General features: G+C 39.5%; 1 protein-coding gene across 3 annotated transcripts; it reads right to left on the reverse strand.

Moving 5' to 3' along the window:
• Positions 1-1,738: 1,738 nt before the first annotated feature.
• MTRF1 (mitochondrial translation release factor 1) lies at positions 1,739-21,956 on the reverse strand. 3 transcript variants are annotated; one of them, XM_026058944.1, is made up of 11 exons: positions 21,670-21,956; positions 15,013-15,462; positions 12,259-12,350; positions 11,316-11,397; positions 10,979-11,086; positions 10,715-10,887; positions 9,410-9,527; positions 8,090-8,226; positions 6,421-6,519; positions 5,056-5,118; positions 1,739-2,030 (listed from the first exon to the last, which is right to left on the reverse strand). In XM_026058944.1, exons 2-11 carry the CDS (start codon positions 15,437-15,439, stop codon positions 1,884-1,886), a joined length of 1,446 nt encoding a protein of 481 aa, XP_025914729.1. In that variant the 5' UTR covers positions 15,440-15,462; positions 21,670-21,956; the 3' UTR covers positions 1,739-1,883. The 3 variants fall into 3 exon arrangements, with proteins under 3 accessions (XP_025914729.1, XP_025914731.1, XP_025914730.1); XM_026058946.1 differs by lacking the exon at positions 1,739-2,030 and adding an exon at positions 2,042-2,974 and having other exon boundaries at positions 21,670-21,954; XM_026058945.1 differs by lacking the exon at positions 1,739-2,030 and adding an exon at positions 3,742-4,826 and having other exon boundaries at positions 21,670-21,954.
• Positions 21,957-22,126: the final 170 nt, after the last annotated feature.

Below are 22,126 nucleotides of genomic sequence, written 5' to 3' on the forward strand. Positions count from 1 at the left end.
TCTACATTGAAAATTCCAAATAAAGCCCAAGGGGTAAAAGAAAAAAAATACAGTTCTTCAGCTGATGCTGTTTATTTGTTTTAATTGGATGAATCTCCCATAAAGTGTTTCAAATAAGCAGTTAAATCCTGTAGCTCCTGATTTAAAATAAAGCTGTATTAAAAGATAGTAAAACCTGATGCATGAAAACACATTTATGACTCCTGTAAATTAAAAAGGTTGTCTGTCTTTGCTGTTTTGACAGTACCCCTTATTGTCGTGTCTAACATTACAGATAGGTAAATTGAGAAAGAGCTTAGTGATATAAAAAGCTTGACTGAAGAAGTACTTGCTCCTTCAACTAATGAGAATATATTATTTTATTACAAATATTAATGTTAGCACAGCCGTTGTTTCCTTCTGGCATTATTTTTGGAACTATAAACAAAATATTTGATGTTACAGAGAAAGTAATTTATTTATATTACGGTAGTATCTAAAATGGAAAAAGGCATAAAAATCAGGTCCTTGCCTTAAAAATTTTGCATTAAAAAAACCAACAAAACAGCAGCAAAAATACCCTCCAGGTTGCAGAGAGGAGAATAACTTGAGGAGGGAAATACTCCTGTGAAAAATGGCCTACGTCATGACTTTTACTTCACTGGAGGAGTGTGGACTGAGGCAATAAGGTTGTGATCAGAGAACATATGCACAGTTCAAAGCCACTGGCAGGCATCATAACTCTGTACAGCTCACAAACATGTAACTGCAAAAATAGCTCAATTACAGTTCATCTGCAGATTCATAAGAAATGCAGGTGATGTAGTTCCATAATTTATCTTAGCAATATGAGCCATGAGGCAGCAATGTGCCCTTGTGGCCAAGAAGGCCAATGGTATCCTGGGGTGCATCAGGAAGAGTGTTGCCAGCAGGTGGAGGGAGGTGATTCTCCCCCTCTACTCAGCCCTGCTGAGGCCACACCTGGAGTACTGTGTCCAGTTCTGGGCTCCCCAGTACAAGAGGGATGTGGCACTACTGGAGCAAGTCCAGCAGAAGACTACAAAGATGATTAGGGGACAGAAGCATCTCTAATATGAGGAGAGGCTGAGAGAGCTGGGCCTGTTTAGCCTGGAGAAGACTGAGAGGGGATATTATCAATGTATACCAATATCTAAACGGGGGATGTCAAGACAACGGAGTCAGACTCTTCTCAGTGGTGCCCAGTGACAGGACAAGAGGCAACAGGCACAAACTGAAACACAGGAAGTTCTGTCTGAACATGAGGAAAAACTTCTTTGCTGTGAAGGTGACAGAGCACTGTGACAGGTTACCCAGAGAGGTTGTGGAGTCTCCATGCCTGGAGATATTCAAAAACCATCTGGACACAATCCTGGCAACGTGCTCTAGGTGACACTGCTTGAGCAGGGGGGTTGGACTTAGATGATTTCCAGAGGTCCCTTCCAACCTCAATGATTCTGTGACTCTGTGTAATATAGCAAATGAGCCACTCCTTGACTTGGATACATATGCATGACATAACTTTTCCTGATACAATGCTAGTTCCTTTGAGACTAGGATATGGTTGATGATAACCTGAAATCTGTCTGAGAACTTGGCAAGCAACTGGGTTTTGAAGGGACAGTTGTTGCTAATGAGCTGGGATTCAGCAAAACAGAAGTAAGCCACTTCCACTTAGCTGAAAGAAGATTTAAGCTCAAAAATGTTGGAATCCTGTAAAGTCTGATAAATGACAAGGTGACATATGGTTTGAAAGATTTTATTTTATGCTTTCCTTATCATCAAATTGTCTTGCCTTATGAGGCTTTAATCAGACAATTCCTACTCTTTCCTCATCCATTGCAAAGAAATTTTATGAGATAATTGCTACAATAGTTGTATGATCCCTAGCATGACTCAGCCCACATGCTTTCAGGGTTCACAAGCTCAGCTGGTGTCTTTAGCACCAGGACTACTCCCAGGTGCAGCTTTCCTCTGGTTTCCTTCTTTACTGGGTGAGGCACTGCCACTCTGTAGACCTCAACATGTCTATGCTGAGAGAGAAGAAGAGAGAAAGTCAAGGCAGGAATTATGTTTCATGCAAATCAACAGGAGTTGAAGAGCAGAAAGATAAAGTTGGTGACTCTTATCAGTTACAACGTTACATCAGCATGAAAGGTCTGGGTTATGTACATTCATGATTGTGAAAGGAAGCCAGACCAGCAGGTGTTAAAGCAAGTATTTTGTTCTGTTTGTTGTCACCCTATTTTATAATCAAATGTGAAGCTGTGGGGTAAGGCTGTTTCTATCAAACAACACTGTTTGAGCTCTGTTCCACTATGAACAGCAGTGCTGTCTCAAGAAGCTATATGATGCCTTCTGAGTAGCCATTTTCCTTTTATCCCTGTATTTTGGGATCACCATTTTTTCTGCTAGTAGTGTAATTTGACAGATTTAAGCCACCTGCAGACTTGGCAACAGGGACTGCATTACTAGATGCTGGGCATTAGCTAATGGGCATTATAAGCTGCTCACCGCTGCTGAAAATCAAGGTTGCTTGTAGGAACTGAAACCCAAGTTTAGAGTATTCCATCTTGAAAATGCTTCCTAAATGGCACAGCTATACCCCTGCATCCCTCCCACAAGTACAAACGCTGAGGTGGAAGAACTTGGAATAAAATATGGTTTCAAATAATACTTTGGACAGGAGAAGCAAATATATCTGCTTTTTGTAAAACCGAATGTTGCAGCCAATGACCTCCAGTAGAAGCAGAAGTGTTCTGTACAAAGTCTCTGTCGCAACTGAGCACAACACTGTAATTTTGCTGTCTCATATTCAGGTATAAGCAATTGTGGGATATTAAGACAAAGATCCTTCAGAATGCCCTGGAATGAGCTGGGAGAAAGGGTTTAGCTGACAAACTTCAGTGCTTGCATTGAGGACATCAGAAATTAAGTAGCAGAGTAGAGCTCTCTTCTGCTTTCTTCTTCCTCATCACTGTGCACAGAAAAATCAACAACAAAGAAGGGCTAAAGAAAATTAATCAACTTAGTCACAAGTACTCCTGCAAAATGAGAACGTTGCCATCTCTCCCTTCCAATAACATAAGTGAGGCTCATTTTTAAAAGTAATTCTAGAGAGTTCTTCATAAGCATTAATACTAGGCGTAGAATCTGATCATTTTAAACGCTCACTTTACAAGAAATTTCTAAGACTGTTCAAGATACGCAATTAGTAAAATAAATTGATTTGCATAATATTTGCAACAATAATTGATTTGGAAAGTGAGTTAAAGCAGCATGTTAATTGAAGAAGCATGTTAACTGAATACTCTCCTACAACAGCTGATCATATTAGTTATTGCCAGTCTGTCAGCACCACATAAATATAACTGAGTTTTGTATCCTCCTGCACGTATTTTTTCTTTTGAACTGTTTCCTGTGAGTAGTCAATGTTCAAATGTGCAAATGACTAAGTCACATAATATTACATTTCCTGATTGACTTACAAAGCTATGAATTAAAAAAAAAAATTTTGTAATTAAGTGTTAGAAGCAAGTCAAAAATTCACCAACAAAATTTGCTGATAAGAATGTGCAAATACACCAGAATTGAAAATAATTCCAGAACTGGGAAACTGAGTAGAGTTTTCCTGCTTTCTTACTGGTGCAAACTCTGCATTTCTTAACATATCTGAATAAAGTTAAAAGAAAAAATTATTATTTGTTATAAATACAGTAGTAAAAATATGCTTAATTTAGAAGAATGGAGTATTGAAATAATTTATTTGTTAAAATACATGGACATTTTTTCAATCCTGTATTATTCCTGATTACAAAAATGTGTGAATACAACAATGAATTAAGTCTTCACTTTCAAAAGACCGTACAGAAAAAAAAGAGCAGTTTCACAGCACAATTTGGGAATAACAGCATAAAAGGAGAACACATTCATCTAGCAAGTTAGCCCAATTGAGCAATGCAGTTACATATTTTTGTGTAATGTTAAACATGTGAGTATTCCTGAATCACTGCATGTGACTACTGACTGCCTACGCACATGTGGCTGTAAGCAGGTTGCACAATATGTGCTTAGGTGAAAACATGGATGCAAGTTCTATTAAAGACAACTGCTCTGAAGATATCTGGCTGGCCCTCAGTTACAGCACACATTCACAGAAGTATCCAGGCAGGAATTAGGTGAATTCCATAATTATCTTATTTGCTATTATACAACTCTACTATGAGTTCATTTTCTCTGTTGAGAAGCAGGAAGCTACCTATTACCATTACTAAACTCCTTCCAGAATTTTGTCAGCCTAATTTGAAGCTAGATAAAGGGGTTTTTTTACATTATATTGCAGCATGAGGTCCAGACCCACCCTTAACTGGCCCAAGTATGACTGCAAGATGGCTGAAAGGCATATCACTTAAGATTCTGGACTCTTCTCCAGATTGCTACCTTTGCTTTTGTATACTCATTCCCCTCCCCCCCCCCCAAAAAAAAGGACATAGTAATACAATTATTCAAAAGACTACATTTAAGGAGCTCACTCAGTGGATGGATAGAAATAAGTATGATTCATGAGGCCAGATTCTAGACTGCGTTAGGGAAGCTTGGTGCTTTTTCACCTGAAGAGGAACATCTCCCATCCCCAGTGTCCATGTAGTTTAGTGGGGGGGAAGGGGACCCACCACATGCACTGCAGGGTATTTCTTCTGCTCCATCATTATACCTGTCCAGCTGCAATACGGTCAAGAGAGGGTCTGGCCTACCAAAGCCATACTGCCAAGACAGAGAGAAGGTAGGTGCACACAGTACTCCCAGACTGTTCTCTTCTGCTAGGGAAGCTGTAATAAATTCAACCCATTGAGTTCATTCGTGCCAAAATATAAAAGGTCGTATCACACATACTGAAAGATAGAGGCATAGATTTTAACCAAGCTATCATCTAACAAATGCATCCATTTTATTTTGCTATTAAAGGCAAAATTTCTGCTTTAACTGTACACAAGGTTTTCAGGAGCCTCCTCTTTCCAAAGACTGCAAGTTTTCTAGATATTCAGTGAGAGCCTCTACCTCCGCAAACTCCAGTAGTCTGTTGATTAGCTTATCCAGTGCTTCTTTCCCACTTAGAATTTCCTATGAAAAAATAACAACAGATAAAAGCATTACTGAGTGTACACCAGTATAATTTTGAAATGCTGACTACTCAAAAGAGGAGTTCCTGGAACACACTTTGCCTGGAGTCTTATCTTAACTCATCCACTTGCCAGTCTGTGCAGCTCCCCCAAGTGAAAGCAACACGGCATGGTGCACAGCAGCACGGCTTTGGCTGGCTGCCTCTGAAAAGCACACTGATGCTGGCACCAACAAAAGGAGCTATTGGTGCCTCCTTGACATGCTATCGTTACCTATGCATTTACATGAATTTTCCCTTAGCAAGAACAATTGGGGACTGAAGGACCTAGTTCCAATATTGTTGCCCATGCTAAGAACTGGTTTCTTTTACAAGCAAAGCTTAACTAACTTTTGTTGGACATTTTTTTGCTCCAAAGTTTTATTCAATAATAAGAAATTCCACAAGTTTCCAACACTAAATAAGTTAAAAGCTGGACTAACAAAAATAGTTTTTTATGCAATCACAGAACTTTTTCCCATTCTCCTCCATTATGATATTAGTATACCTATATACTGCTTCATCAAATATGAACCATTTCATATTCAGCATGCTGTGTTCTCTGAAGGTACAGTAAGGTTACAGTAAATCTGGAACCTAAGCCAAAAAAAGGGGTCATCCTAAATTTTGTCCTAAAATTTAAAACATAATTTTGTCCATAAATTTAATACACAAAAATACATTATTAGATATTTGTTTCCTTGTAGAAAATATGGGATTCAAATCATATGTAGAATTTTACTCAAAACATTAGGTAATCTTAAAATGAAAGCACTCAGTTTCCTTTAACTGTGGCTTACAAGACAACCATAAAGAAAAGCTTTTTTCTTTCTTCCCTCTAACATTAAAGGGAGGAGGAGACAGTGGCTTAATTAAAACAAAAACAAAAAACTTCTTGTCAGGGTTTTTTTTGGCTGCACTAAGCTCCAAGTATCTCAAATTCTACTCGCCCAGTTTGGCTAAGGGCCTCTCAGAGTTCACAAGCAAGGACTACATATCTGATCACTTTTCATTCACAGTAGGAGAAAAATATACACAGAACTAGGCCAGTTGCTGGATTTCCTTTGCAGGTCATCTTTAACAGCATACCACATCACCAAGACAGAAAAAAAAGTTTAAGCTGTCTAAGTCTATGATGTTTGGTTACTGCATGGCTGGTCACCCAATTTCCTGATACATTTTGAATTGTTTTCACAAGGTTAAATTTTTCTGCTTATGGTACACACAGGTATCTATCTTTTAAAGCTATCATGAACGACCATTACCTTGATATTGCGTGCATCATATGAGATCCTGTGGTCAGTGACTCTGTCTTGAGTGAAGTTATAAGTACGAATTCTCTCTGACTGTGCTCTTGTTCCCAACTGTAAAACAGCAACAAAAAAATTCTATTATGCTGCGTTTTTTAAAAATAAAAGAATCTCTTATAAAGCAGCATGTCTCGAATAAACGTTAATGGATCAACCTGTTCTACCTACAAACCTAGTGGTCGCTGACTTCAGATTTTATTCTGATAATTGTGCTCCTATTAAACTGTGTTATTTGCTATTCTATATCACAGATCAAGTTTTAACATCCTCCAGTGCACTTTTGCTTTTCTAGCTCTGTAGCTGGAAGAATTACTTAAGTCGCAACAGTCATGTAAGGCAAGAGATACATACATCTATACGTGTCATTAGTTCAAACATGTAAGATGGTTCTTTTCTTTTTTGGGGTGTTGCAATGCCTACCAAAGATAATGAGAGTAGGCATCATTAATAATATAAGTAGCACAGTCAAAAGGTACTACACAGAAGGGTGGCAAAGCAGTTACACTAATATTTGGCTGACAGAAATTAACACCAAAAGAGGAGGAAATTAAAAATACAAACAGTAGTCCTCTAGTGGTCAAATGCAGGAGTGCAATCAAATATAAAAGTTTTAAAAGAGAATTCCAAATATAGCTTTGTTGCCTGATTGATTGATTGCTTTATTAAAATGGAGAACTAAATGCTGAAAACTCTTGGAGAAATGGGTGTCTGATTCAACAGGCTTTTTCATCTGCACCCACGTTTATATTTCAAAACAAAGAATTTATTTAATGTATTCTGGAACACAATGACTGAGTTAGTCTGCAAGAACAATACACTTAAATACAATCTGAAATTAGTGATTAAATAGCTGAGCTGGAAAAATTCTACTATTTTAAAGTATTTTTATTTCTGTTGATCACTGTAGAAGTTTACACTGCAAACAGCAAAATGTTCAAAGGATAGGAAAAGAATGATAGCACATTTTCAGGGAAAAATACAGTCTGCAGTGTAACTTTAGGTAACTTTTATGGAAGTTGTTTCTTCCTTAAAAGGTTACCTAAACAATAGAAAATAATAACCTTAGGTAACTGTGAAGTGGAAAGATTGTTTACATACTCTTATTTTTGTGTGATCTTATCAAAAACTGTTTTAGATTAAAACACAGCTCTGAGGACGTCTTATCCTAATTTTCATTGAAAAAACCCCCTCCTTACTACTGCTCTGATTGTATAAATGTGAACTTAATAGAGACATTCATTACAACACAGAACAGTTGAGGTTAGAAGGAACCTCTGGAGATCATCCAGTCCAATCCCCCTGCTCAAGCAGGGTCACATAGAGCACATTGCCCAGGACCCTGTTGTTAGCCCATGATGTTGTGTGCTAGCTTTTTGATGATTACAGCTACAGTCTCACTAAAAACTCTTTTTCCATTACCTGAGAAGTATACACTAGGGTTAACTGGGGTAAGTAAAAAACAGACTTACTATTTTAAAGCAGACTTGCATCTTAATACAGAAGATTCTCCTTTGTAAGCACACCTGGTTTGACACACACACCCACATGCTCTGCCACTGTCATGATCAGCAACAAAACTATAACATAGCACCCCCCTTAGATGTCATTAATCACATGTTCTCACCTGCAGTTTTCTGGCACTCTGCTCTTGACTTAGTTGTTTTTCAATGATCTGCTGGTACAGCTTAGCTCTCAGTGTCCGCAGAGCTATTTCTCTGTTCATTTGTTGTGATCGCTCCTGCTGACACTCAACTGTTAGTCCTTTGTAGAAGAATTTAAGAGAGCACAGATCAAAGGACCATTATAACAAAAAACAAACAAACAAAATTAAATCTAACACATTAGGCAAATGAAACCTTCTAAAGCACTTGCTTGTAGGCCTGTCAGCTGCAAAATAAAAAGCCATTTGAACTCACTGTCAAAAACCATTAGTACATTTTTTAACTCTTCTCAGCTCCACCAGGGGTTTGTGTGTTCAGTGCTACAGAAAAGCCTGGGAGATTTTACAATTTCATGAAGCACAAAAGTTCCTGACATTGCCTCCAGAAAACAGGAGTTCACTCCAATTAGCTATTTCATGTTAAAAATTTAATTTGCACAGTCCACAGAAGCACATTTAAAAGAGTGTAACACAGGTTTTAAACATCTTAGTCTAGAAAAGCTCTTAGAGACTGGAAAATTTATTATTCTAGCAGAGAAGGGTGTCAAAGCAATACAGGACAAACTTAAAGTGAAATAAAGCAATAAAAAGGCCTTAAAGAGATAATTAGTATTTATTTTTATTTCACATTTATTTTTGAAATAAAAAGCCATACAGCAAACAACAGTTTTCACATCAGCACTGGAATCTCTTGTGCCCAAAATGATTCTGCACCCAGACAAATAGTAGCCCAGTGAATTTCATTAAAAACAAATCCTGAGAAAGACAGAGTGGTCAAGCACAGACATTATCTTCCCATTAGTATACCTTCACTTTCCCACTCAAGATAGGATAGTTTTATCTACTACCGAATGAAAATCCTCATGCCTCCCTTCTTCTCAGTTCTGTGATTACCCACGTTCCAGCTAGGCAACATGCACCCTCAGTCGCCACTGACCCTTACTGCTGAAGGCACAGAGCACTCAGCAGGAAGTATTTACACCTTCCATCCTGTCCCTGTCACCCTCCTTTTTGTCTTTCATTCCTCAAAGACATTCTGCTTTTGTTAAACAGATACTCTGAAGACAAAACTGGCATGAGAGCAGCATATTGACCGTCATGCTGCTGGTACATATTCCTCACTCATTGCCTTGCTAGAACATGGGCAGAAGGAGAAGGGGTTACTACCTTTTTCAGTATCGAGCCCAAACCCACAAAATCCCTGCAACTTGCAGGATCATAAGTTTTCATTTCAGGATACAGATTTTGAAAGTGATTAGAAGTACAAAATACAACCAGACTTACCTGTGGGAAGGTGCACAATTCTCACAGCGCTATCAGTTTTGTTAACATGCTGCCCTCCTGCTCCTTTGGCCCTGAATGTATCTATACGCAAATCTTTGGGATCCACTTTAATATCGACCTAGAATCAAACTGAATCATTACTTTCTGTTCACCCTAGTACATTTTTGAACATCTTTTCAATTATACTCTCACTTCTCTCCCAAAATTACTCCCCTACAACTGTAATTATTATACTTAAACTATTATACTTAAAAGAATTATTATACTTAAAAGAAATGAAACAGCAAACATCTCTGTCTGCAAAGCATGTAATACTTCAAGTATTTCACTTTTTTTTTTGAGCTGTACTACAGGTTCTTCACAAAACAAGGGGAGGGGGCATAAAAAAAAGTTTTTGTAAAACCAGCTTTGGTAAGGAAAGTGAAAAATACCAAACAAAGCAAATCACCAAACACAACTACTAACCAGCAGTGCCAGGATCTTGTTCAACGAGTCAAGCCTGAATGATTTTTACAGCAGTGCTTGAAAACATCTAACTGAGGAAAACTGGGTGTATCCAGGTCCAAGAAAGGATTGCAGCACTGGAAATATGAGTCCATGATGACCTGGACCATAGTTTGAGCTCGGTGGATGGGAAAGGAACATTCAGATCTGAACAATGTTGCAAGGAAAGCATTACAGGGAAGCAGGAGAACTTGCTGGGAAAACCTACCAGATCTGGTTTTGGTTATTTTGTGTTTAAATTGCTGGTTGAGTATCTGTGAGATCTCAGAAAGACTGGCCAACATACCCATTCAAATGCAAAGCATACTGTCCTTGATTTAGCAGAGGACACCAATAATTTAAATGAAAAAAAGGAAAAAAATCCAACCAAAAGGCCCTGCTGAGTCACATTACTATGCAACATCAAACACTTCTTTGGATATATTCCCTGTCTCAATACATTACATAATTTAAAATTGGGTTACTCCTAGCAAGTCAGTTTTTTAAGCGTTGGGGCTGGAATGCTTAACAAAATGATCATTGATTTACTTTCCACTTCAGGTAAGAGCAAATCTCTGCAAAGTCGCTTCTGATGATCCATTTAAACATTAAACATGTAAATGTAAGGAACCATTTAGCTAGACACAGAGCCAAGGACTATTGCCTGAGCTTGTGGTTTACTTGCTCAGGCTTGCACAAAGCGCTTGGGTACCAATAAAATCCCAAAACAGTAACAGTAACATGGTTTTAAATAACACCTACTCCACTGCCAAAATGGATGAGCAGGGAAACACCTCCTTGTTGCCCTGATTAACAGTTTACCTCCTCTGGCTGAGGGAGAACAATAACTGACATTGTCCCAGTGTGAATACGCTGCATTCTTGATGATAGGCCTGTCTCAGGGATTCGCTGGACTCGATGTGTCCCTCCTTCATATTTCAGATGCCTGTAGACATCATCTCCCGAAATTTGAGCAGCTGCATGATGCAACCCACCTATAGAGACAAATAATGTGTGATAAATATAGCACAAAAACACAGCTTTTAATTTAGTCATCTTGGAGAAGTATCTGAAGAATTACTGTACCTATCTCAGCCGGCGTATAGTTCAGAATGTCAAAGGTCCAACATTTATAGTCCGCATAGTTCTGGTACATCTCAAACATTTCTTTAGTGAACTGTTGGCAGATGTCACCTAAAAATATAAAGGCACTACAACATAAATAGCAGATCATAAAATAGCAGCCACCACTTTTTAGATTTAACTGCAACTCTAACCATGGTCATTAGATAGATTAATACTCTTCTTTAGACAGTGCTATTTTATATCATTAAAGTGTAAAAATACATTAAGAATAACCCATAAGAGCCTTAAAAAGTTAGATGAAGGTTTGAAGCAATCTTTACTGTGGGGATTTTCTGACCTCCAGTTGTTCTGCCAGCTGTCACTTCTAATATGACAGGACTTCCATCATACTTTTCTTTCGGCACTAGAATCTGGAAAAGCTGAAAAGGGGAAAAAAAAAGAATGTCACTATCTGCTTCATGACTCTGTATCTCCTTCTAATCAAATTTATAGCCAACCTTTGCAAATACTGTAGCTTGAGCACACAAACCCACAAATTTCTATTGGTAAACTAGTAACTAGGGGTAAAAACTTTCTAATGGTTATTGCAGCTCAGTGCAGTCAGTGTGGAAATGGGATCTGTTGGTGCGTCCACAGGGAAGCTAGCTGAAAATTTGATCCCACAAAACCATATGTCAGGTAACCCACTCCAGCCCCAACTACTTATGAACATGAAGTTATTAGCTATAAACCAGCCTTTTTTTTTTTTTCCACACAAACATTGATCTTATTTTTCATAAGATTCTATTTCCTATTATCTTAATCTGAACATAGAAATGAGCCCAAACACAGAGCTTTCTACTCAATCTGTTCAGCTTCTCTGTTTGTAATTAATTTCCCCACTTACGGGGTGCTGTCAGCTGAAAAGAAAATTAAAGATTGAAAGTTTCAATCAGAAACCTTTTCAAGAACGTACACTCTACTGCCATGAACAGTTACTAGGATGTCACGTCAGGTCTCAATAGCATAGATTCACAGTTTTGTTTTTATTTTTATCTCCTTCAGCATCTGGAGACAGACAAGCAAGTAAACAAAAATGACTAAAATAACAGGCTTCTAAGACGCATTTGTCAGTAAGAGGTTTACTAATAATTAATGTTGCCACATCCTTTCAGGAGGAATATAAGAAGCTGGACTTCCGATTCATTAACACACGTGTCATAGGTTGTTGTTAAGATCACAAAGGAGCATTTTTCTGATGTTTTTATTTACAAAGCTGTATAATTTCACTTCAGGCTCACCTTTCTGCACAGTGTGTTGATTTTTTTATCAAGGGTTTCCTTCTCTTCTAAGGCAAGCTCTAGAAGTTGTTTCTCATCTCTGCTGTCTAGCTCTAAATTCCAACAATAGGAACAGACGTTAGCCAATCTCACTTAGCTTAGAGCAAACTCTAATACAGCTGTCAAAAGACATGCATTACAGCATATAAAAGCTGGCAGTGCATGCAGTTCCATCTTCCCAGCATGGAATCATCAAATAAAAGCAGCCCAAGCCAGGATGCATATTTCTAACTGATCATATTTTCAGGGGTGGAAGTAGTAGCAGACTAGAAGTGGGATACAAAATATTTTATCTCTGAAACTCTAGCTGAAGGCTTAAAGTCTGCAGCAAACAGAAGTCAGTCCCACCTGACAGTTACTCACTGTCAGTTGTAACATACTGACAGTGCAGGGCTAAATCCACAAATAAATTTGACAAAATACATTAAAAACATGCCTGGGAACAACAACTGCCTCAGTTTCCCTTATTACAAATTTTCAGGCAATGAATGTTTTGGTTTCTGGATGTGTCCAGAAACACCCATATATTGAACAATTTGTAGCCATCTCATTAAGGTGAACACGAACAATATAAGCGTGGGGGTAAGAGTGTAGTTTCTAACCCTTTGTCCCATGCTATTCGAGAGACCAATGAGATGTGGGAGGTGTGGACTCAAGTCACCAGGATGTGGGAGACCTCACTTCAACTCTTTGCTTTGCTTAGGGAAATTCCCTTCCCTCTGCTTGGCACCTGAGAGACCACACCTGGAGTACTGTGTCCAGTTTAGGGCTCCCAGTACAAGAACGGCATGGACATACTGAAGCGAGTCTAAATAAAAGATGGCAGATCAAAGCCGAGCCTGGCATCCTCTGTACACAATGCAAGAACAGTACAAGATGGTAATAAATCAAAGGCTTCTGGATAATCCATAAAGCATCGTTAATGATTAGTTAAACAGTAACAAACTAAACAGCGTGAACTGAGATGGTCTGGTGTGGACCAACTAGTTTGGGGTTCAAGGGATCCGTGTCCCATTCCTACCTCCCTGCAGACCTCATCTTTCAGACTTCACTTAATCTGCCCCATGACCCCTCACTTAATCTACCCCATCACCAGTGACAAACTGGGGGATAATATTTTTCTTCTTCATTGAGTGCGGCTAGAATTAGATCCAACAGCGATTGTGAGGAATTCAGGTACGGAGAAGAGGTTCAGTTAGGGTTCTAAACAGAAAACAAAGAACAGTCAAATGAATGGGACATCTGTGTTTTAACTGGACCACACGATAGAAAGTACAGATAGTATAATTGGGCCCTATTTAATCAACTTATTGGCTGTAGTTTTTCTTCCATTTATTTTCTTTTTCTTTCTTTCAACACTAACTCACTTCATCCATCCATATCATAATTCATGGAACTGACCAAAATTCTTCATTACCTTTTTTGATCCCAAAATAGCCTTTTTAAATTGAAGTATGAATTTTCCACATTTTTTTTCTAAATACTTTCTAATTCTTCCAAGAACATTTCTTTTTCAGCTTTCAGTTTTTGTCCCTCCTCATCTTCACTCCTTTTCCTCTTTCTCCAGTGGAGAAAAGTGAGAGAGTTGGGGGGAATAAAATATTTTTAAAACCATGATTTTTTTCAAAAGCACCAACATACTCTTTCATTTCTAAAACTAAAGAATATAAATATTTTCTACCTTTCTAAAGGAGATGCATTTTTATCAGCTTTATTTCAATATGGCTTTTAATGATTTATTGGTATGCCTTGGTCTCTTCTCTGAGATGCACCATGACCTTTCGTCTTCTTCCATTTATAGATATTGGCTATCCATTTCTCCTTTCCTTTGGTTTTCCCTTGCTTCAATTCTTTAGTGTAAGCCCTTTTTCTCCAGGCCACTATCTCCCTCTATTAATTTAGTATCCATCAGTGTAGGAGAAAGGCCAAAATTTTTACTCTTCTACTGTCTGCACTGCCTTGCACTTGTAACTGAATGACTTTTGTCAAAACATTGCACCTTTACTAATTCTGTAAGTTGCTTTACTCCCTATGTACTTTCTCATTTCTGACCAGTATCAAAACCAGACAATATTTTTTTTTTACTTTTCGCTCCAACTTCTACTGTAATACTGTATTGAAAAGCACCAGACATGCTTATTATATAACCGTCAATTTTTATTCTATGTAGGACTTCTCAAATATCTCCAAAGAAGTATTAGTTTTTGCCATTTACATTAGAAGTTGACAAATCAGGATCTAATGTTGAAAGCTCACTTAATTTGCTTGATAAGTATCAATGAACTCGCTAGACATAATTCTATTTTAAATGACACAGATGAAGTCTGCACTTATCAAATACTCACTGAAATGTCTTCCTTCAGTTCACGCTACTGTTGGTTCCATCAAAAAATAACCTTAAAACAGAAACATTTCCAAACTATTTCTGCTAGACACATAGCTGTGAGAGTCCAGATGGTCCCTATTCTCCCAGGATGGCTGTATTAAGACCTCAAACTGAAGCGAGGTGAGGCAAAAATGAAAGGAAATGGTTAGATGAAGAAAACTTTAGCAGCACGTAAGCTCCCAGGAACAGATATGACCAGAGAGTGTTCCTTGGCCAGCTTAACTCTTACCTTTCTTAAGCCTTTCTTAAAGGTTAGGCAGTACAGCTTATCACAAGCAAAGCCAGTATTCTGGAGGAAAAAAAAAAAAAAGCAAACACATTATCCTTACCTTTGCACATGGCTTCTAACTCTTGAACCTCTCTTTCCGCCTCTTTGATTTCTCGAAATACAGTTGCAACTGGAGACAGATCAGCATGTCTTCTCTTCAGAAATCTTTCCTCAAAGTCATTTATTGAGCCAGCATTTAACACATGACTAACCCGCTGGTATTCCTTGCTTAAAGTCTCTAGATACTTCTGCATAGCCTCATGCTTCCACAATGCATGAGAATCCTGATGTTTTTTTCTAAGCTGACTGCTAAATGTCAGAGTGAATCTAGCTGTGTCCAACAAAGATTTTGGCCTCCAGTTGTGCAGTCCCATCACATAACCCATCTTCTTAGTGACAGAAGGAAGAGGACAGCTGTGAAGCTGACCATGACAGCAGCACTTGGTAAGCAGGCTCCTGAAAAGCCAGACATTTTGGAGAGGTTTCATTTTGTTTCTTATTTTTCCACCACCTGAAATTAGAAGCAGACAGTACACGGACTATTTTTTATTATCTGGGGAAAGGGAGCAGTCTATTTTCAAAAGCTGTATCAGGCTCAACACACAGTCCCGTTGTCATGGACAAAACTATTCCTGCTTTAGCCCTGGTTTAGACTGGCAAACACTGTCAGCACAGTTGTACTGACTGAGGGTTGGAAAATATCTCCTCCCTCACCTCATCAAACAATTTACTTATGCTGTGGAAGCTATACTGTAGATGCTGCTTTACAGACAGCAGCTTCATTTTGCCATACATCTCACTGGACAAAAACAACCATTTCACATGCTACTGTCGATTTTGGTGACACTACTGGCAAAAGTACAATGTTGCTGAGAGAAGACAAATCTATACTAGAGATGCAGAATTCTATATAGAGAACATATGAAATGTGCAGATTTTTTGTGCAAAATTCTACCCACTACTGTAATAGGTTATAACTTGGGCATGTGGACATTAGTATTATCGGGCTGATCTTGCAACAGATTAGTCGATGGGACTATTCACGTGCATGAAATTAGTCACCTATTCATCAGTGCTGTGTAAGACATGGGAGCAGTGCTTTATGTTCCCTGTGTACTCCTTTCCATGATATACAAATAAGAGGCATAAATATTTTCATTAAGAAAAGTGAATAAGAAGCAGCTCCTCTGAAATACAATCCCTTTGTTTTTCTGACAAACTTAGCCTACAGGTTTACAGGACACAGCCTCCCCTTATGACTAACGCTCTAGGACAGGTCTTTTTTCTTCATTGTACATCACAGCATTGTACATCATCAACACCACAAACTATATTTTGAATTCTTATTAGATTGTAAAAATTGATATTGATGCCCAAGGGTCTGCCAAGAGGTCTAAACCTGCTTGCTGGATCTATGTAAGTCATTCTCATTCTAGGACTATTCATGTAGAAAAGGTTTAATGAATAAGGAAGCACTCCTTAATATCTCTGCCAGTACCACAATCCCATCCATCTACCGACTTTTAMAAAAAAAAAAAAAAATCAGTTCTGAAAATACTAAACTTTTTCAACAGGGTGTCCTTAAGCACACATTTCAACTCCCTGACACAATGACTTTTTTACTCATTAGTGACAAGAGTTTCCATACATCTTCAGGCATTTTACTAACATATTACTATAACATTCTAACTACTCATCTCGCCAGTTATCCTCATCTATTGACTCTCATCCATTTGCCCAACAATGAAAGAATAGCAACGTACAGTAAAAAAATCAAAGTATTTCAAATTGCTTGCCCAGCTATTTGTTCTACTGCCCACAGGAACTGAAAGAGCTAGGGAGGGAGGGAAGGGCCTTTATTTTACTTCTGCGCCTTCCCCAGATTCCCCAGGCTGGTAAGTGCTATCAGACCCACAGCGACAACTTCAGGACTACTCTGATTTACAGAAAGCCAACAGTATCCTCCACGGACTGTTCTAGGGACTGACAACAGCTGCAGCGCAGGGAGCACACTTCCCCCACCAGGAACACAGTAAAAGGCACAAATCGGTTCGTCCTCTACAATCCCGGACTTTGTTCCACAAGGTCACACGTAGACTTAATTCAAAAAAGCCCAAATCTGCTAATGGAGTTGCCCCTAGTGACTTCATGCCAGCATGGCCCATCACCTTCTGGTCAAGTGTCAAGCATCATTAACAGAACTACTGGTTTACTTAAAAAGAAAGGTACTTAACTAATAACTAACTTAAAACTCTCAAACATACAACTTTTGTTTTTAATGCCCGAAGACCCTAAGCAACTGTGTGACTCAGACCTTCAAGGACGTCCGAAACTTCAGTATAGCTTTATTTTATTAAATTAAAAAAAGCCATCTCCTCCTTAAAAGAGATTTTGTCCCAGAATATTTGTGCAGAAATAAAGATACATAAAACTTTTGGGGAGCTGTGAACAGTGGACTATCTATACAGATTTTTCAAATCTGTTCTTCCTAGCTTTTTTTATGTGACATAATTACCCTGTGGGCAGTTTAACTGCTGAAACTAGTAAGCAAAAAAGACAACGGCGATTGTCTTATGAATTTATTAACTAACCTCTAAATTGCTAATTAACTCACTACTAACTAAAAGTTAATTTCCAGGCACCACTTATCAACGCCACGATTGTTTCAAGAGGCTTTCCAAAAGCCACGCCTAATAACCAAAGACGCGATTAGCTCCAGGCAGCCGGTTCACAGAGGCACGTACGGATGCACGAACACAGGCAACAGCGATCCGCGCCGCCGCGCCAGCACCCCGCGCACCCGCCGCCTCCGCGGCCCTCCCCGCCGCGGCCTTATCTCCAGCCAGGCACCCGAGCTCCCCGCGGCCCCGTTCCCGGCCCCGGCGGCAGCACCGGGCACGCAGGGCTCAGAGCCGCCGGCCCCGCCGGGCCGCAGCGCGCCAGCCGGCGGCGGGCAGGAAGTGGAGCGGAAGCCGCCGTTCCCGGCATGCCCGGCCCCGGCCCCGGCCCCGGCCCGGCGGGAGCTTCCCCCAGCCCCGACCCCGGCCCGAGCTTCCCCCGAGCCGGGCTCCCGGCACCTTTGCGGTATCGCTCCAACACCAGTCTGAGCACCTGCAAGCTTCTCTTTACCCCCTGCAATTCTAGCCCCCCAATTTATATATATATATATATATAYACACACACACATAAGAATAATTATTTTAATTTAAAATTATTAAATTATTTTAATAACTTAAGTATTATGTATATTATTATATATTTATATAATATATACTATATATAATATATAGTATGTTATATGTTATAATTATTAATTAAATTATTTAAAATATTTTTATTTATATTGATATGACTTTCTATTATTTTTGTTTATATTTATATGACTTTCTAGTCTAAACCTTCATTGTCTTTTTCCCCCCCCCCCCTTCATAGCAGCAAAGGTAAGGTGCTCTGATTGTTAGTGAACGCTTTGGATAAAATGGCAAGAGTAACAAGCAATGGGATCTTTGACTTCTGCTTCCAAGCGCTAACCTGTTACACAAGTAACTCGCTCAGTTCAATTCTATTTTGAAAGAATTATTGCCGCGCTACAAAAGACAAACATCAGTTATAAAATATGAATAAACATAACCATCCACATTATTATTAAGCTAATAGGTCACAGCTTCCTAATAAAAGTATATTTTACAACACTGTGTATATGCATATTTTCATAGAGGATATTAAACAGATTATACAACTATAGCTAAAATTATATTCACATTTTAAAAAGCTTTAAGTAACATTAGTTTTTATACCTATAACTACCCAACAGGGCAATTTACTTACTCTTTGCTATGTATGTTATTGGAAGGAAAATGTATTTTTTCAAAACTCTGAGATGAAAGCTTCTGCTGCTTGAAATTTTGTTTCCCTTAGGTGCATCACTTGCACTGAAAAGTCACTCTTTCATCTGAAGTTTGCTTTACTTCAGTAAATTCTCCCATCAGCGGACTGAACTTTCAATTTACTATTTAGGGCCACAGCAAATAGCATCCTGAAATCTCAAAAGTGCTTCCCTGGGGCCTGAGCCTGCTGTGCTGCACTGTGAGAGATGCAGTACAGGCTTCGTCCCCACCAAACCCCCCTCTTCTTTGAACATGACTTACACCTCAGTGAAGTCAAATAATGGGACTCTAAATATACAATTTAACACTTACAGGTCTTGGAAAGGTAAACTATGGGAGGACAACCAAGAAGCTAATAAGAACATGAAAATCATAAGCAGACCACACACTCAAAATTACCAAACGGATTTAAGAAGTAGAGAGTAGGTCAAGACAAATGACATCTGCTTCAACTGCAGCTACTAATGGTTATTACATTAAAACCTCTGATTAAAAGTGAATATGATTCAGTTTTTATTATGCCTTATTGGTGAGTTCTTAAGTTTGAAAACACAAGTTTAACAAATTCTCCATGCTCCCTACCAGCCAGCAGACCAGGCAGCACCCACATGGCTAAGACATAGGTGGGACTCAGTATTGTCAGTAAGATTGCCAGACACACCATCAACTACAGGACACATACCATGTATCTCATATTGAAAGCACGAGAAATATTCTTCTTTCCTCAATTTCCTATATGCTTTTAAAATGGAATATGGGATTTGAGCATGGAGGATGGGAAATCACACTGCTGCCTGTGCTTTTTCCCAACCCTTTCCTTACAGTTTGCTTTGATGCCTTAAACCATATATTATACAAATAATATACCATGGCCATAGCAGCTGCCTACGGAGATGGTGAGGACCAAGGGATATGGGGTGCAGCGTGATTGGAGCAGGGTGCTCTGCAACCAGGGCAGCCAGGCCAGGCTGTAAGGAGCAGAAGGAGTGACAGCAACAGGACAGCAGGGTTTTAGGGTTGGGATGAATACCAGCGACAGGCCTGTATTTTTAAATCCCAAATCTGGCAATCCTGAGCTGCCTATTGACTTAGATACTGGAGGTAAAGAAATGGCTAATCAAACAGAACAGGCTCCAGGCCTTGCAATGCACTTGGCATGAAGGCAGGCCTATGCCTGCACTGAGGCTTTTTTTGCTCAGGGAGCCCTGAGCTTAGCAATCTGCAAGCATCATGCCACAACTTTTATGGAAACCTTGATGTTAATAAGCCTTGGAGTAAAGCAATACACACAACAAAATCACAAGCTTGTTATAATGTATGTATCACTTTGATAGTGTTCCTCTTTTGACCCAATTAGTCAACTTTCAGACTTCTGAATTGTTTCTGGTTGAAGGAAAAACTAGTGACAGAATCATATGCATCTTGAATACAGTCCTGCTTATTAATGAAGACTGTAGAAAGAGCTTTGTTGTGCCCAGCACAGTGGGATTAAACGACAAGAGAAAGCCTTCTTGACTGCATTCCCAACCCTCACTTTCAACCAGCACTCTGCCCCCCAAAAAGCTCGTTTCTTTGTTTATTCTCCCTCTGAGCCAGTCTACAAATGACTCTTTTATTGCCTCCTTACTTTCATTTTCTTGCTGCTTTTAACATAGACCTTTAACACACACACACACACACATTTCTAACCCAAATCGAACCCCTGCTTCTTACTTGCAATCAGTCTGTTTTCAGACAGTGTTCTTTCCAGTATTTGGACTAGCAGAAAACAAAGAGACATTTAGCTGTTAAGAACAGCCTATTGCTTCAGACCAAGGGTCCACCTAGCACAATATTAGCTTGTCTTGGAGATGCATCTTTTTATCACCCAACCTGACAGAAGGCATAACATGCCTTTTGCTAAGAAGACAGAAGACTGGAGTTCATAAAGTTAAGGCTTCAGAAGGTTATAAAATGTGATAAATACATGCTGTGGTACAAACAGACTCTGAAAATGATCCAGCAGGGCAAAGTCAAGTTGGTTATCCTTGTCAACAGTACTCCTGCTTTGAAAAAATCAGATACTGAATACCATGCTATGATGGGAAGGACTACATCATTACAGCAGAAAGAACACAGAATTGGGTATAGCATGTTGGAAACACTATATAGTATTGTTGTTCTCTCATTTAGCCTGAAAGGAAAGCACCTACCACATCCATCAGCTTCAGCAGCAAGGCTTGTGACTGCCTACAAGTCAAAGATGCCCTGCCTGGGATCCTGTCATAGTCACATAGTTACCTGCTTTATGTGTAACTACACAAAATAAAGTATACAGCTTTTCTAATTGGTACTTATTATATGCTATTTTCACACACTTGCTTTACTGTGGATGTCTATCATGTTAATCACCTGAGACAGTATGCGGATAACTATTATTATTACAAAATTAATATTCTTTTAAACATACCAAAATATAATTAATATTTTAAAAGAGTAGTTACATAAACAGAGATTCTAATTGAGGCTGCCTAATACCTTCCCCTGTAAGATAGTCTTTATAATTGGTTATAGCTTTGATTAATTTAACCAGTTTTCCTTCTAAGTAAATGCCCTAAGCCAAGTGGCTTTAGTGTGTTTTTTTGGTTTTTGTTTTTATTCTCACGCTGATTCATTTAAGAGCTATTCTGGGAATAACAATACGGAAATTTAATTTTCAGAAAACCTTAAACTTCCTCTGGCAAAGGAGCCAAACCATGAATTAATACTTCCAAGTATGCACGACAGTTTGGGGGAAGTTTTGCATAATCCACTACTGAGAGATGAATTAACGCAGCAGATGACACGCGTACTTGCTAAGAGGCGCACTGGTAGTTTTGCTGTTGTTTCCTTAAACACCAGCCAGACGGTAGCAAGCGCTCGGCCTCCCCAAAGCGCAGCTCACAGGCGCTTTGCTCTCCTCCAGCAGCGTCTTCCAGCCTTGCCGACCGTGTGGCTCTACCGCGTCGGCGTGAACTACTTCCTGCGGCAACGGCCGCAAGAACTGGGTTACCGGGGCCGGAGAAGCGGCGGAGGCCGCCCGCGAGCGGACAAAAGGCCGTTTTCCGTCCTACCTCGCGGCGGCCGGGCGAGGCCCGACGCGGCAAACGCCGCCACCTCCCGCCGTGGCGGCCCGTGGCCTCGGGGGGCCGCAGCGGCTCCCACCTCCGCCCCGGCGGGGCCCAGCCGCTTTCCGGGGAGCTCCCCAGCGCCCGGCCCCGCGGCCGGGGGAGGAGAAGGGAGGGTTTTAAGGCGAGACAGGAGGCGAAC

Source organism: Apteryx rowi, unplaced genomic scaffold, assembly GCF_003343035.1.
Source record: "Apteryx rowi isolate R43461 unplaced genomic scaffold, aptRow1 scaffold_150, whole genome shotgun sequence".
NCBI classification, from domain to species: Eukaryota; Metazoa; Chordata; class Aves; order Apterygiformes; family Apterygidae; genus Apteryx; species Apteryx rowi.